Consider the following 16,520-nt stretch of genomic DNA (forward strand, 5'->3'; position numbering starts at 1 on the left):
GTAACTGCTGCTCAAACCCCTTCTGAAGAACAGTAAATTTATGTCCCTAGATAACTATTGATGCACGTTGAACATGGGAGTAAATAAAATGTCAGCCTTCTGTTTGATGAGGCTTAGTCTAAATATAGCTCATTCAGCCAGCCTCAGAGCATTTAGGATAGCAGTTCCCACTGGCAACAACCAGAAGAACATGAGGAAAGCTAACAGAAGGAAAAGATGTATCTGATAACTTGGAGCAGACAAGCTACAGAAAACAGTAACTTTTCTCTGACCTCAAAGGGCTTCAGCGTGGGGATCCAGATAATCACTAGAGCTACTGCAACAACAGAGAAAGGCAAGGAGCTAGAGACTACATTCATAAAACCTTACTGTTTTGTGTACAAGATAGAGCTCTGGCTGCTTATTGTAGGAACAGAAAAGAACTATGAGCTTATTACTTATACTGTCCCTATTATTTTGCAGGTACTTCAAATACAAAGCTTGCATATATGCATCTTGCTTCGGTTGTCACCTTGGCTTAAAGAGATGTCTACCCATACTTGCTCTTCCTGAAGATGCCTACTTTTAAGAGCTGGATTTTATTCTTATGTGATTATTGGAAACAATCATGAGCTTTCACGTCTTCCCTCTAAACACATTCTGAATTTGACTTTCCTTCTGATACAAGAGTGATAAATAGCAATGGCTTCAACTGATGTCAAAAAGAGATGTAACATGAATGTATGGAGCATGACCTAACACCAAAAAGCATGAAAGTCAAGTCAAAGTAATGACAAATTTGGGTACCCAAAACCAAAGACTTTTGGCTACAACTTCCAGGACCTTCCCTCCTCCATGCAAATGTTTGTGAGAAATACTGTGAAATCCATCTACAAAACAGTTAATAAGCCCATCTTCTAAAAATTCCTTGAGCTCTGAATTAAACACAAGAACAGCTGCACCTTCAGACTAAGCATGATGATTACACATCCATGTGAGCAGAGGCAGAAGCACATAAAACTTTTTACTAACCTCACCTTTCCTCTCCCACTTGTGCATAAGTCAGCTCTACCAGAACAAGAACCTGTAGAGATGAGCTGCATGTAGCCAAACTCTAACTGAAATTTTCCTTCTCCTCACCTCCCACTAAGAAGCCTTAACAGAGACAGTTTTTTATTACTAAAAAGTTCTTTAGTCAAAGAGCAGTGAAGCACTGGAACAGGCTGCCTAGGGAAGTGGTGGAGTATTCCTGGAGATGTTCAAAAAACATTTAGACGTGGCACTTCATGTCATGGTTTAATAGGCAAGGTGATGTTGGGCTGACCATTGGACTCCATAATCTTAAGAGCTTTTTTCCCCAACCTTAATGATTCTATGACAAGTACCTGGTATTCTGTTGTAGTAGCTGCTATTAAAACACAGAGATGCATTCCCCACTATCACTACTGCAGACTTGTCACTGCTTTTGAAACTGTTCTTTATATCAAATAGGAGGAAAAGAAAGTAGGTCCATGATCACTAGTAAAAGGACTAGTGGCCCTGATGGCCTTCCCTTTTATAAGCAAGGAACAGGGGGATGAAGAGCATTTTCCCTATTGCCAACAGACAGATTGTATCTATTTCTTGTCATGGAAAAAGAATCAGCTACAAGTCCTTGCCCAGCACTATCTCATAGAATCAGTAGGTTGGAAAAGACCTCTTAGATCATCAAGTCATTTGGCCCCACAGAAGTTCAAACACTGAGCTTGTGCCACAGAAACTGTGTCACATCTGCTGTCCAAATATATATTTTTTAAGCTTTGAGTGCAGCAGTACACCTTACCTCTTTCCACCCCACCACTTGACTCTTCAGTACCAAAACCCTCCCCAAAATAATATACGCCTTTTTTCAAGCCTTCCCTCTCCCCCAGAGGGCTGTTTTGATGCTGTGTGTATACACATGCACTGCAGGTGACAAGAGGGTTCCTGAGTGGCCCCAGGCAGACTACTAGGGCAGAAGAGTTTCCTCTTTACTGACACAAAGGACCTCCGAAGCAGAACCTATTTGCAGAGCTAAGACTGGGGTCTGAATCCTATGCTTGGAAGATTAATGGTAAGGAGGAAATTAAGAAGGACAAGCACTTAAATCTACAAGATCATGGGCCAATTCCAGCTTCAAACAGATTTTAAGGCATGCTTGAGATCTAGAGTGACCAAATAAAGACGAGAGAAGACAGATCATCCTGAAAACATTTATTGACATACCAATAGTTCAAGAAGCAATTCAACTATCAGCACTTTACAAAACTATCTAAAGCGGGATACAGAGAGCCTAGCAAAAATCATTTTGTATTTAAAATAGTAATAAATCCTCAGTTTAAGGTGTCCATAAGTTTAAATTTTTAAAATACAAACATACTTTCTATAAGGAGCCTACAAAGCTAAAACCTCCCCCTTCCAGCACTCCCATAAGTAGTTACACTTTGATATGCCCAGTTAGTTTTAAGAAGGTTCTGTGCTTCACATCTATTTTCTTAGTAATTCAGGAAAGCCTTCTGCAACTGTAGTTATAATATATCACAAACTCTTCTGGAATATAGCATCTGAACAGTTAAGACAAATGCCCCTGGTTCAAATTCAGTCAATACTAGTACATTTGAAGATTTGCTGCTTCTTTTACATGCTTAATAGAAATTAAGATTTCTTTAATTATAAATTTGATACTTTGGAATTGAAATCTTAAATTTACATGGAGGAAAAAAATCAGCATTCAGTTGTTTTGCGGGGGAGGGCTTTGGGGGCTTTTTTTTTTGTTTTGTTTTGCTTCCCTCCCCCCCCCACCCCCTTCATTAAAGCAGAACAGAAAATAGAGCCTGACTCTTACACAGCAACCACTGAATTAAGAGACAGTTGCTAGGGAAGTAAAATTCAGTAACTGTTGAGTTTGACTTCAGTATTAGATAAATGTAAATTGCTGTTGCCCCTAAATGGTTATCAGTACACCAGCGTAAGTGTTTGATCCCTTTAAGTATCCCATTATCCAAGACACTAAACACTCTTGAGGCTACATATAACTGGTAAGTTATCCACACCAATACTTTCAAAATCAGATTTTAATAGCAAAAAATAAGAAGTTCCAGGTTCAGTTGTGACAATGTTTGACAGTAGCTTTATTATTGCAAATTTTTGCATTAAGATACGCACCCAAGATTCAGGTGTTTGAGCTTCTGAAGGCTGCTAATTTGTGTAGGCAGCTCCTCAATCTGGTTGTTGAAGAAGTTGAGCACTTCTATGTTTCTCAGGTCTGCGATGTTTGCTGGCACAGCTGTAAGAAAGTGAGGGACTGCAATTAGAGCAAGCTACGTAGATTGTGGATGCTCTACTAGCACCTGTCTTTTGCTTCGTTTGCGCAGGGGCTGACAGTAGAAAGAGCATTCTAATAGCTATTGCAATAAAAGCACAGTCTATATCAAAAAAGTGTCCTCTCTGGAAACTATTCTCATTGCTAAGAGCAGTTACTTTGTACTCTTCAGAAAATTACTACCGGTATTATGACATTTTGACTAACAAAGACCATTGCAGAGAGAGACAAGGACAACAAATGCTCTCACAGACTAACAAAGAGAAGCAAATCATCCCAGTTGATGCAGCACACAGGTTTCAAAAGAGCAGAGCCCAGGAGACTCGGATAACTTCATTATTTGAGCTGAAAGAATGAATGACACAAGAAGTTACACCAAGACAACAGTTATATTAAAGGTCTTTAACAGGAACTATGAAACAAAAATTCATTTTTAGCAATGCCCCATTCTGCTTACTGCCTACATAATATAGTATCCAGGTTCTTGTCCATCTACGATTCAACAAACTGTATAGAAAATTAAGTTCAGGCCTAAAAGATGAACTCTTTGGTCAAGTTCATTTTCCACTACCTCCCATGAGTGAGTAACTGCCCATTAAATATATAAACATGGATGGCTTCATTGGATCAATATCTAGTTATTATCTAGAAAAAAAAAGAAAAATAAGTCAGAACCACATTCTGAATGTGCCTGTGCAAATGAGGTAAGAAGGTTTCAGGTTGGCATCTTTTTCCTCCTCAAACTTAGTGAGCTTTAAGCAGACAGCTGAGGCTTACATAAAAGGAGGTTGGCAAATCACCTGCCCCGAAGTTTGCACCTGTGTTCAATACTCCTCTTGGTTCAGCCACAACTTTAACTGCATCAGGAGTCCACAGAGCGCACATCTAAATAATTAGAAGGTTTTATGAAGCCATGATTTTCTTTTATTTGTTGGCATGAGCAGTCTCAGTCTTAAAATGGAGTCAATAATGTTTACAAAGCAGAAAATTATATTCTAGTAAATGTGACATACTCTTAGTCTAATTACACTGTGAACAATAATGGGATCACTAACAAACACTAATTACACTCCATAAATATTACTGTTGAGGGTCATATTCACTTCAGGAGATTTTTTGTAGACCCTTTTTATAAAATCATCAAAGGTAAACCTGAACATTTAGAAGCCTGCCCTCCCTTTGCAGTATTTTCCAACTGGTCCATGTGTTCCCAGCACTCATGACAGCAAGAATTATGCACCTTCAGAAAGTAAAGGGCAATGTAGTACTACTGTTGTTTTATATTATTCCCTAAGAGAAGTTAACTGAGGATTTTAATTGACATAATTCAGCTGTTTCCAGCCTCAGTACTTCACTAGAACAGCAATTATCAGTATTAAAATGTTTTCCTTTCAGAAACAGGACTTCACGGTTTGACTTTGGTGAGATGCTATGGAAGGTAAACTATGATTCTGCTCTTCTCAAACAGATACTATGTTTACACAAGACTAGGAATCAGAAGCACTAGCAACTATAGGTTTTAGTTTAGTCACAGCCTAGACAATACAGGGACCAAATACAATTCTCCTGAGGTTATACACCATTGATGCAATTAATAAAAATTTGGTATGAAGGTTTTGGCCTTTTTCTGACAACGTAAGAGATTGCAGTCTCCTAAACAGTGCAATTGAACATCACTAGTTACGCCAAATGAATGCAGAGCTTTGTAGCAGGAACATTGAAACAAGTCCCTCACACTAAGGCCAGGCTTACTAAACCCACAGTCAACTTGGCTGCCTAGTTGCCAGTTCTGCATTTCAGTTATTCAGGCTGAACACCATCACACGACTATATAAATTAAGAAGCTATTATCCAAGAGACTGAAAATTCTCAAAGTCAACTAAAAAAGTACCTCTTACACCAGGAGAATACTATCATTGTGAGGACAAAAGCCCCCCAAACTTTTTTGATCTTACTGTGAGGCTTGGCTACAGAAACTGTCAGACTATGGAGACAATTTTAGCGTCATCCTCATGCGAGGAAAGCCAGCAATATCTGACATTCGTTTCAGCTGAATCAGTGTTGGTCAGTGGGCACTATTATGTTTAGTCAATCCTATTCAGAGTTGATTTAGTTACCTAATGACCTCTTGCGTCATGGCATAGCACCAAAGCTGGTTTGCATCTGTGAACAGACCACAAGATGGGAACAAGGGCCCTCCAAGCAGTCTGAGTCCAAACAGTTAAGTGACATCAAAGCAAAAAGCTGGAGCCAGTTGCTGAGCTACCTTAAACTACCAACACTGATTTAATGGATGTGTCCTTTTCAAATACCTGTCCAAACCAGCTGTTTCCCCCCGCTTAAGAATAAATGAATTCTTAAGACTGTATCTCACTTCTGACTTCAGCTAGGAGAATGTGGAGAGAGGAAGAACAACTTCAAGGAGGGTGAACAGTTGTCTTTATTAAAAAAAAAATGCAAATAAATCAATCATAGACCAATTAACAAAAACCTATGAAAATACCCAGAAAGAGATGAAACCTAGACATCAAGATAGGAAGAAAATGGCTTCCAGAGATCTGTTCAGAAGGATTATACTTGCACTGAAGATTTCAGCACCCAAGAGAACCTTAGTTTTAATGGGTTACCAGCAGCTGAAGAATCTCAAATTCTACCTGCTCATTCCACTTGTAAACATGAGGCAAAACCTCATCTTCCCTTGGCTAGTTTATCAGAGGTTTTTAATTTGGTTTTCTTTTGTCAGGGCACGGGTGTAAGTATCCCTAGTGAACAATAGGAGTTATGTATTTGCACACTGTCTGCCAAGTTTCTGATATATCTATGTAATTCCCACACACTGTATTTCATGTTGTGAATAACACTTACGATACTTTATATAATTATTTTCTTCAAGTCACCTAAAAAGCTGCATGGGTAAGCAGGCTGAGATGAAAAAAGGCTAAAAGTTTAGCAAAGGATTTGGATAAAATACTTCGTGTGTCACCCTTTTAAATCAAAATAAAATGTCCCAATTCACAACTGTATTTTTCTGGTTTAGATGGAGGGGCTGGAGGTATTTCATGAGTAGGAAGCAGAAGAGTAGCTCAAGACCAGGCTTACGGTAGGGAAGTGTGGACTTTCTACTGTAACAGCTTATTTTCTGGTTTAATAATTCAGATTCATTTGTAGTATGAATGAATGCTCTCTTGGATTCAAAGAAAAACAGAAGACCGAGATTAACTCCTATACTGGTCTTGCAGTTAAACTGCACAGGTTCAGTACCTTCAGGTCTAAAATTAAGCAGTGGTCAATCTAGGCTGACTAGGCATATAATGTTCTCTGCTGTGAACTTCACACAACTAAGTCTATCCCAACTATCAACCCACTGATATACCACAAAATTCTTCCCATATATATAGCAGACTGACAAATTCCAGAAATTTATGTTCTGGCAATACCAAATTCCACACGAGTCACCTTGTCATGATGAGCTGTGAGAGTGAACTGTCAGCATCCTGGTTCCATTCACCCACATATTTACAGCACGATCCACAGTGTCTTAACAACTCTCCTAAGACCATCTGCTGCCCAGTGTCATTAAAAACTTAACTCCCCCTCAGCAAATGCTAGTAAAATTTGGCAGCCCAATGCATGTGCATTCTCCTGTGAAGCTTCAGTCACATCATGAAACCCCATTCATATTAAGCCTCACTTCACAAGACCAGAAACAGCTTCCTTCCCCTTGTTTAATACTGGAAATTGCACAGAGTGATTCACTACAACAGCTCTAGGCAAAGTTTCATCTTGATTTCAAGAGCTTGATGGAGAGAGAAAGTCTACAGGTTGCATATCAAGGAATAAGAGGACTTGTTCGTGCTCCTGGAAATAAGGATTGGCAACTTGTTATACTTCAAAGCATCTAAAAACAAATAGTCTTTTGCCCTGAAGCTAGTGGCAATTAGGAATTAAAACATATTCTCATCAGAGCAGCCTTTCACTCGAAGCGATTCAATAAATTTTAGTCCCACATAAGCAGAAGCCGCTCAAAAGTTCCGATATGATCACTGAAACATACATAAGAAGGATTAAACACTACTACTCAGTGCCTATATAGCTCCACATTTAAGCATACTCAATCCGGACCTTAGTTCTCCCTCCTCATCAAGAACCAGAAGCCAACACCAGGTATTTGTCATTCTTTACTAGAGGTCTGATGTTGCCCTCTGTTGGAGAACAGATTCTAGGTTAGAAGGACCTTTTATCCAAGACAGCGCATTGCCCTGCATGATAACAGAGAACACTCAAATTGGATAAGGCAGCTTGGAGTTATAAGCGTCTTGAACATAACCCTTTCTCAAAAAGCAGGAAGTCAAGTGATTCTCGCACCACTACCTACAACTGACATCTAGACCCAGCTCCTCTTCTATAGCCAACCTCTGTCAAAGGAAGAAGAACACAAACACTGAAAGAGGAAAAAAGGAGGTCCATTTTTGTCCTTCCAGGTCCACTCTGCCACTCTTCTGTCATTCACTGAGGTTTCGATACAATTCCTTTTGTGATGGCAGGGCCTTTCATACAGCTCATTATTTTATATTATTTTACTTACAGCCTCTGCAAAGTGCCAGAAAACAACAGGAATCTTCACACCTTTTAAAGTAAAACTCAGGTGTTTGTATGATTAAGTCTTCGTCTAAAACATAAAATCTAGCCTGATGCTCTATTTAGTAGAGACTGACATTAAATTAAACATTTCTGAAGACAAATAAAGACCCATATAAAAGTTTCCATTACAAGTTAAAACTAAAATATGAAACATTATAGACAAGCAAGATCAGATGAAAAACAAGACAGGAGTCAATAAACCATCCAACTGGACAAGTGAAATGATTTAGTAAAAATCTAAGCCTCCATGAGAGGAACACGTGGTCTATACCAAGATAAACATCTCCATTCACATATACTTTAACACTGAATGTTCAAAATAAACATCGTCCCACTGCTGCTTGGAAAAGGGTATCTATAACATCGCCCCATTCACAAAACAGTGAGCAAGTAAGCTTACAATCTCCCCAAAAAATACGAGTCAAAGGTTACAGAAAACCTTCTGCACAATTCCATGGATTTTTAATCAGACAAAGTGAAATAAGAATTTTAATTATTTAAAATACGATTAGCTTCTTTGGCATTCACATCTTCAGAAACTTTAAGCTGCACAGTCCTTGTTTTTTTCAGAATGTTTCTTTAGTTAAAGTAATTTTGCAGTATCTAGGAACATGACATTCAGCAGTACTCCAAACCTCTACAGGTTCTAAGGGAATATTTAACCAGAAGAGCTATTAAAATACCACTACTTGTCAGAGAAGAGTTTTTATAAGACTACGCCAGTTTCTCATTAAACTGTTCCACTTAAAAGGTGGCCAAGAGTCATACAGAGTAAAGAGAACTCAATACAGGCCTTTGAGTGCACTACCAGACTATTGCAGAGCTCCAAGTCAGGTTTTCTCGCAAAGAGCAAAAATCTACTTCTCAAGCCTAAAGCGAAACCTGTGGGCTATACAATATAACCAACCCAGTTCTGTGGACCGTTGCTAATCCAGTTAGCATGACAGAACTTTTACTAAGCAAGGATCCCTTAGGGTAAAGGTCACAAAGACTTGAAACATTACTCACATTTCATGTGGTGGGGAAGGAAGAATTTAGAATACTAAATATATAATGCATTCTGTGCATCCAATATAACTATACTTGTAGAGCTGGAGTAATGTTTAGATTAATTTGATAAGGCTTGTTATACTGAGAGGGAAGCAATCAGCTTCATCAAAATGAAAGAGGAATTAGCAGAGGCAGAACATAACAGTTTTCAATTTAAATATTCATAGGCATGCTGATATCATCCTTGGCAGTTAGCTGGAGAGAATCCTTATCCCAAGTGAAGCATGCAGTACTTAATTTACACATTATGTAGTTCAAGTTTCCCCTTTTGTCCTCCCTCCACTCTTTTCCAAAGATACATATTAACCTTCCTCACACTGAAGGCATTAAAAACTTGCCTCCTTTATCTTCAGCTCCTTCCAAAAACCAGCAGAGTTCTTTTTTGCAATTATCCACAGAAGTGCTGCAGTTATGAAAATGCTCTTATGAACATGTTCAGATTACACTATAGCTCACTGATGTGCTACTGTGCTAACAAAGCAATTTATCAATAAACAGTTTTAATTCCGAATCCAGTCTAAGGAGAAGTGCTGCGAGCACAAGAAAGGCTGAGAAGAGCCTGGAAATCAAGTGACATAGTGAAGACAAAGGACAAACCTGTTGTTTTCTGAGAAGAAAGCTCAAGGCACACTTAAGAGTTTGGAGAGAAATACTAGAAACCATGGGCTGAGGTTAGGAAGGGATTACTTAGTTGAAAATAAATCACCTAACAGTACAGAACTAAAACCACACCAAAATAGCTCATGAAAATCTGATGTTAGTTAGCTTTTTTTTACAACAGTAAGGAACAGTACTATTCAAGTGAAGATCGGTATAGAAATGTGGACATAAACATACTTCTTCATTTCAAAACATCATTTTGAAGAAAAAGGAGTATTAACAAAGCTTTTTTTAATAAGTCTGATGTGCAAGTACTGTAGTGGACCACGGCATTTTCAGCTTTAAAATAAAAAATAACTGTTTTGTGAAAAGTACACAGCTCAGCCAAGATGCTTTGCTATTTTGTTTTTATGTCAGGAGGATAAAAAAAAAAACAAAACCAAAGACAAAAAACAAGTGGTACACCATGTAAAAAGTTGAAGAACACAGGGTATATCATCTTGTTACATGTCAGAGCATCTGTACGCGTTGCTATTTCAACAGCAGGCAACACTTCAGAAAAAGAACTTATGTAGGACTAAAGAACTTTATATTATAGTGTTATACGGAGATCTATATTAAGCTTCCACAAAATGCAATTGCAAATGGTCTTGCTAAATCTTAGTGAGTCTCCTTCAGGTGTTTAATGTGTATAAGCATGATCTTTTCAGAGTTTCACAGTACTGCACAGCAGCTGGCTTTAGTTAAACCAGCTGAAGTTCAGCGTGTTCACCTTCCCCTCCCTCGGTATTTTCTCCACTTCAGTCTATTTAGTATGCTTTCTGCAGTATACTAGACAGACTAACCAAAGATGCCCCAAACATGAGGCCTTGAACAAACACTAAAGGTCACACCTCACAGGTCAAGGTCACTTCAACCTCTTAGTCAGGAATATCCATCAACTCACACACTTAACCACTGCTACACAAAGTCCTGCTTTCACCGGGAGAGTATCTAACAGTCTGTAATTTGAGTTTGCTTTTTTGGTAGTTTATACTTTTTAAGAACTCCTGCAGGACTGTTTTTCACTGCTCCTTGGATGAACTGGCTCTTCCCCTCGCTCAGCAGTACAGGCTGCCATGCTGACATTGTTTATCGGAGAAACCAGCTTGTCCTCTAAATACAGAGGAAGAGGCAGCAGTAAAAACCTCACTGCTCAAAAGCACAGTCAGCACATGGTTTTACATGCAATGTTCTTCTTCCAGCCCTCAGAGCTGGAAATGAATTAAACACTCTCCCAGCTTGGGCTCCCTATACCACAAAGCAGTACTTAAAGCTGCTTGTTTCAGTCTGCATGGTACAGAGTCCCCCCTGAGCCTCTTTGTTAGCTGATCCCAGGCTTCAGCTGACTATACGTTTCATTTCCAGCTACAGCAGATATTCAAAGAGAAAACCTGTTACCACAAATCACTAGTCCTCATATAAAGATCAGAAAAAAACATTTTACCCTAAGGGTTATTTTTGACACAGGGTACCAATGGAAAGAGTAACAGGACAGACAGCTAAGCGGTCTGAAGGGAAATGCTGTATGTTGACTTCAAACCAACACGCCTGAGGAACCAGAAGAATACTCAGAAAATACAGTACAAAACCAAAACCAAGTGTACAAAACTAAACTCATTTTCCCCTCAATCTAGACCAAATCTACCTTCTTACCTATGTCCTTCAACATTAGTAACAAAAAAAAAATCCACTGTTAAGACAGGAAATTCTTTAAGATGATACAAAATTAAACTCTTTAATGAAGTTAGTTCACTTCTGCAAGTCACTATCTAGCTTTGAAAATGCCAACTTCAAAATAGTTTATACCTGGCAAGAGGATTTCCAAAAATTTTATGTTACAACCTGTCCACACACATGGAAAAAGACCATTTATATGAGGCTTCCACAAAAAAAAAAAAAAAAATTACAGCTATTTCAAGCTACTGAGAGATAAGATACAATAAATCTGTACTAAAACATGCTGGAAAACATTGAGACTTACAAAAAAGGAGTTAATACATTTGCAGATGCCTTTTAATATGAAAAGAACAACATCTTATGCTATGTTAATGACAAGTGATTTATGTCTAGTGTTGTACTTAGTAAGTACACTTATTTATGATGCAAAACTGACTTCATTGCCATACAGCACTATTTAGTTTATGCATAAATTAAGGTAGATTTGGCATGCATTCACTACACCATTACAGCACAAAACTCTCAGAAACTGTTCTGCTTCATTCTCCCAAAGCTTCTCAAACCCCAAATTTATATTATTTAAAGCTAAAATGTTCTGCCATCTGGCCTTTCTCAAAACCAAAGGCTTGGGTTTGTTTTTCTCAGGAAGAAAAGAAAGAAACTAACGAGGTATTTAATCTAAACATTTGCACAGAACTCAGATGTCACAAATTCAGTAAGGTGTACATATAGGGATCTCCTTTTCCCCTCCTTCTCATGTTCTCCTGTGCACCATGTTCATAAGAATATTGCCCTACAGAAACCCCTGCACCAGAAATAGGAAGTATACACAAATCAAAATACATAACAAAAATGAAAGGCTTACAGTTAACTGAAAGCACCACTCCCAAGCTCAGCTAAGGGGCCACTGAGTCAGGGAGATAGTCCTGTGCTTTGGACACAACCCCGGTTTCACCATATGGGCAGCTTTACTTGCACCATTTTGGGGTATATCATGTCAGTACAACAGTGTGGAATGACTTATCAGAAAGAAGCAGAGGTAGAAGCAAAGCAGAGGAGAACACAAGACACAGAGTAAAGGGTCTATGGGCTTTTAGTTCCCTCCAGAAGTCAGCAAGTTTGCCATATAAATAACCTGATAACAGGCAAAATGCAGTGTCAGACAATACCAGTGGGAGACACCATTACATATTTCACCCATCTAGAGAAGACCACACAGCTAAACTGGGAAAGAATTCAGGACAGACTGACGCAGTGTTACTAAGTGTTTTTGGACTACCTCCAATACATCTTAGGTATACACTGCAGCCACAAAGGTGACTTACAAAGGACACACCCTAATACAAGAATGACTCCAAGGGATTTCCAAGCACATTAAATAAGGTCAAGGACACAATCAAGAGGGTTAACAGCAGTGGAGGGACAAGTTTCTGTGCTGGTCACGCACGGAGAGCAAGACAATTTAGGAAGAGATGGTGGAGCAAAGAAGCAGTAAGCTGTGTAAGCAGGAAAAAAAAAAAGTTTTGAACTGCTCTGCTGGAAAAAGAAAATGCACAAGGATGATAAAGTGTGACCATGTGGCTGCCAAAGGAACACGATCAATGAGAGACAGCTATTCTGACAGGATCAGGAAGTTAACTCCGAAACAGAATTCAGGTGTGGAAATGGAAACCCAGCAGTAAAAACCTAATAGATCATTGCCTAAAAAGCAAAGGACTAAAGATGAGGAAAGGATTACACTTGTGGATGAAGAAAGGAGCAGCGGAATAAGCAGAGGACACTAAGAGACAGCAATTCAGAGGAAAGGGAGAGGAGGGCACAGAATACAACATCAGGTGATATAGGAGAGGTCTGAGGAAAAAAAATAGTTGTTCCCAAGCTCTCATCATCATTCAGTCATTTGATAATATTGGGCAAGGAATCAGCACAAAAGTAAAAGGATAGAAAAATCACCAGGAGTGAGCTATGAATAGCAGACAACTTTTAAGGACATTTAAAGGCAGCACAAGAAGATGGTGAAACTGGTGAGCACAGGATCAGCTGAGGTTAAGGAGACTAAGGAGAACAGCAAAATGAAGCTGCTGTTCACTGCGACCTACCAGGCAAACTGAACCAGGAGCATACCCATCCCATGAAAGAAATTGCAAAAGATACTTAAACAGTGACCTCTAATGGGCAAATCACATAGTACCGGTATTTCTACTGACAGCAAGAACACTAAGGGACTCCAGGTGCAACTGACAGAAAAGCCAGAATCTCTGAATACATTCTCCAAATGATTACAATGTCAATTAGTAACCTCAGGTAGGTAAGTCAAATAATTCTTACAGTAGTTACAAGCCAACAAAAACTTACAATACATCCCAAAAATAAGTGAAAACAAACCACGACAGTTTGGCAACACAGTAATAGTGCTCATACTGATGACCAACACTCCTACCTGTTGTCAATGAAGGTACTTTTAACATCCCACTCTGCTTTCCAGTCATGTCTTCCCCTCCATACACTCCTAGCCTGGACTACAGCTAACCTGAGCTTCTGAAAGCTCTTGAAGCACACCACCTATTTATGATGCAGTTCAGGGATTTTAATTGTTTAACTCCATCAGCATACCAAGTAAGGATATTGTTTGATTATATCCAGATGTGAAATTTTGCATACACTAAGTAGCTGAAGAATACCTTGAGTTAGCCTGGCTATGTGAAATCTAGAGGTTTCAGCATCATTTCATACTTCATGGCAAAATAGTTCACAAAAGCTGCTCTGCAAGAAAAATGAAGTCAAGCAAGGCACAAACCACACTATATATCTTCAAACAGTCCTTTAAGAAAGGGTATTCCTCTATTGCTAATTTTAGTCCAATTATTGCTCACAAATCCTAATTCTGTAGCACTACTCATGTCCTATTACTGATCCCACTGAGCAAGAGGTGAACACCACCTGTACGTCCCTCAGCTCCCATCAAATATCACAGAACAAAGACAACTTGGTCACATCTACCCAAATGAACTCACAACACTGAAGGGCAGACGTCTATCACTCAGCCACAGACTTCCACAAATTTGAGGAACATTTGTCAGCACTTTAATTCCATTTATTTTGATGTTAGCCAATGGGTTCTGACATCTGTGTCAGATCAGTCAACCTATCCAGGATAAGAGCATAAGCATGACTGTCTTTAATTTTGCATCTCAGCTGTACACTGGATGGCTTTAAATCACTAAACAATGGAAAAAACTCCCAGTACATGGAGGCACTGGATCATACACCTATGTTAAGTTAGAAGCAAATAAAAATACCCACTTTCTCCCCCTGGTTTCAATTGGATTGTCATAGCAGATCCCAAAGTGGAATCATCCCAGGTTTGTCAGTTACGCAAGCAAATGCTCAACAAGACTGCAGAATCACAGCTATTTAGTCTCCCAAAGAGTTTTGCTTCCAATTTTGAAGCAAAAAAAACGGGTTTCAAAGAGCAAAGGACAAACTCAATTTGCTTCAGAAGTTACCCAGGGCAGAAGCAGCCAGTTCAAGACTCTTTCAATAACACGGCACCAGACAGATGAAAAAAAACCCAGCCTCATTGTCCAGAAGAAGCGATGTGGATTTGAGTACTTCTGATAATGAATGATTTATAGACATAAATGCATAAGCACCAGCAGTATGAATGGCAGACTAGAAACATTAATAAAAAACATGCCACAAAAATATCTGAAGTAGCATGATGGATTTAATAGTGTAGTGCTTTACTTATTTTTAATAGAGTTTACTGGCAAAAGTATGAACTACGGTTTCACAAAAATATGTGTATCCAGTTTTTACATGTATTTATTCTTCTAGATAGACATATTTACTCTAAACAGCAGAAAAAAACAGCAAGCAGAACACTCATTTAAATGGCAGAAAACTAGCAGAAGATGCTAATATGACCTTAGTGTGGCATGTCAAGTGTCACTGCCACCAGTTTCCTAGTCATTTTAAGAACAATCTGCAAAGACAATTAATTACATAGCTTAAGAGATTAGGTCAACAGTGTCAAATACTAGAAAACGAACTTGAAATTTAGCCTTTTAAAAGTGTGTGCTGTCTATAAAAGTATCTACATCAAATTATGAAAGAATAGTAATTTTTAGACTTGATGAGGTACTTCTCAGGAGAAGCAGTGGTTTTAACTTCCCATAAAAGAAATCCAAATACATCAATTAGAAAGGCTGACAGAATCCTTTGGCTGAGAGAACAGATATACTTGCAGTCTGATATACAGACTACTTTAGAAGAAAGCAGTAATTAAAAGTTGAAATTTAATATCATACAGTTTTACAGTAGTGCCAATCCTTAAACTGGTATTTTGAAAACTAAAACTGTTTTAAACAATGGTATAGTCTGGATTTTTCTTGAGTAGTGAAGTATCTTTTTTGAAAACCTCTTATTTCCATATCTTTTTCCTTCCCTGGTAAGGCCTACAGCTAAGACTCATACCTAGGACACAGATTAGTTAATGTTGCTTTTAATTCTGGTGCTCACGCTGAAGTATGTCACCCTGCCCAATATGAGTTCTCAGACAGCCAAGTTTACTGCGATTCAGCTCTCCTTGCATGAGTTTCAGCCTGTCTCTCCTTCCTCAGAGCAGGGCAGATATCTCCTATGTGCCCACCCAGCTGTGTGTTCAGCTGAACTCACTCTTTAGCTACCTTTAAGATTTGTAAGGTGACATGTGGAAGAGATGACCAAGTCCTTAGGGGCCCATTAGCTTTCAAAAGTTGTAGGATTTCTACAAACCTCACAGAAAGAACAGTCGTATTTACCAAGTATAATGCTTACTCTTGGTTTCATCCTTGTGCCAGGCAAGTAGTCATTGGGACAGAAGGTACCAGATCAAATAATCAGCACCAGAGAGAAGTTCTGCCTGGCAACACTAGGTACCAAACTTCAGATGAGCTGTCTGACCACAAGCACAGACAGAAGTGTGCTGAATGAACTGCTATACCAAGGTGCCCACAACACTCCAAAAGCTGCAGAGAAAGCTGAAGTGGCTGGGTATGATTAAATGCCCAACTTTTAGGCAGCTCAAGTTCAGAGACAGGTATCTCCTTGCAGTGACCTGAGGGAACACAAAAGCCACCAGCTGGGTGGCCCAGCAGCCCAGCTCCATCAGTGGCTGATAACAGATGCCAGCTGGCAATATGTGCAAAGC

The 16,520-nt window shown here is 39.0% G+C and overlaps 1 protein-coding gene across 2 annotated transcripts in view; it reads right to left on the reverse strand.

Moving 5' to 3' along the window:
* Positions 1 to 16,520, reverse strand: part of RSU1 (Ras suppressor protein 1) — a 111,537-nt gene that overhangs the window by 81,612 nt on the left and 13,405 nt on the right. For both annotated transcript variants that reach the window (XM_054057711.1, XM_054057712.1), the window contains exon 4: positions 3,163 to 3,283. In XM_054057711.1, coding sequence (XP_053913686.1) covers positions 3,163 to 3,283 — 121 coding nt within the window. The remainder of the gene's footprint in view (positions 1 to 3,162; positions 3,284 to 16,520) is intronic.

This window comes from Cuculus canorus, chromosome 2, assembly GCF_017976375.1.
Source record: "Cuculus canorus isolate bCucCan1 chromosome 2, bCucCan1.pri, whole genome shotgun sequence".
In the NCBI taxonomy this organism is placed as follows: domain Eukaryota; kingdom Metazoa; phylum Chordata; class Aves; order Cuculiformes; family Cuculidae; genus Cuculus; species Cuculus canorus.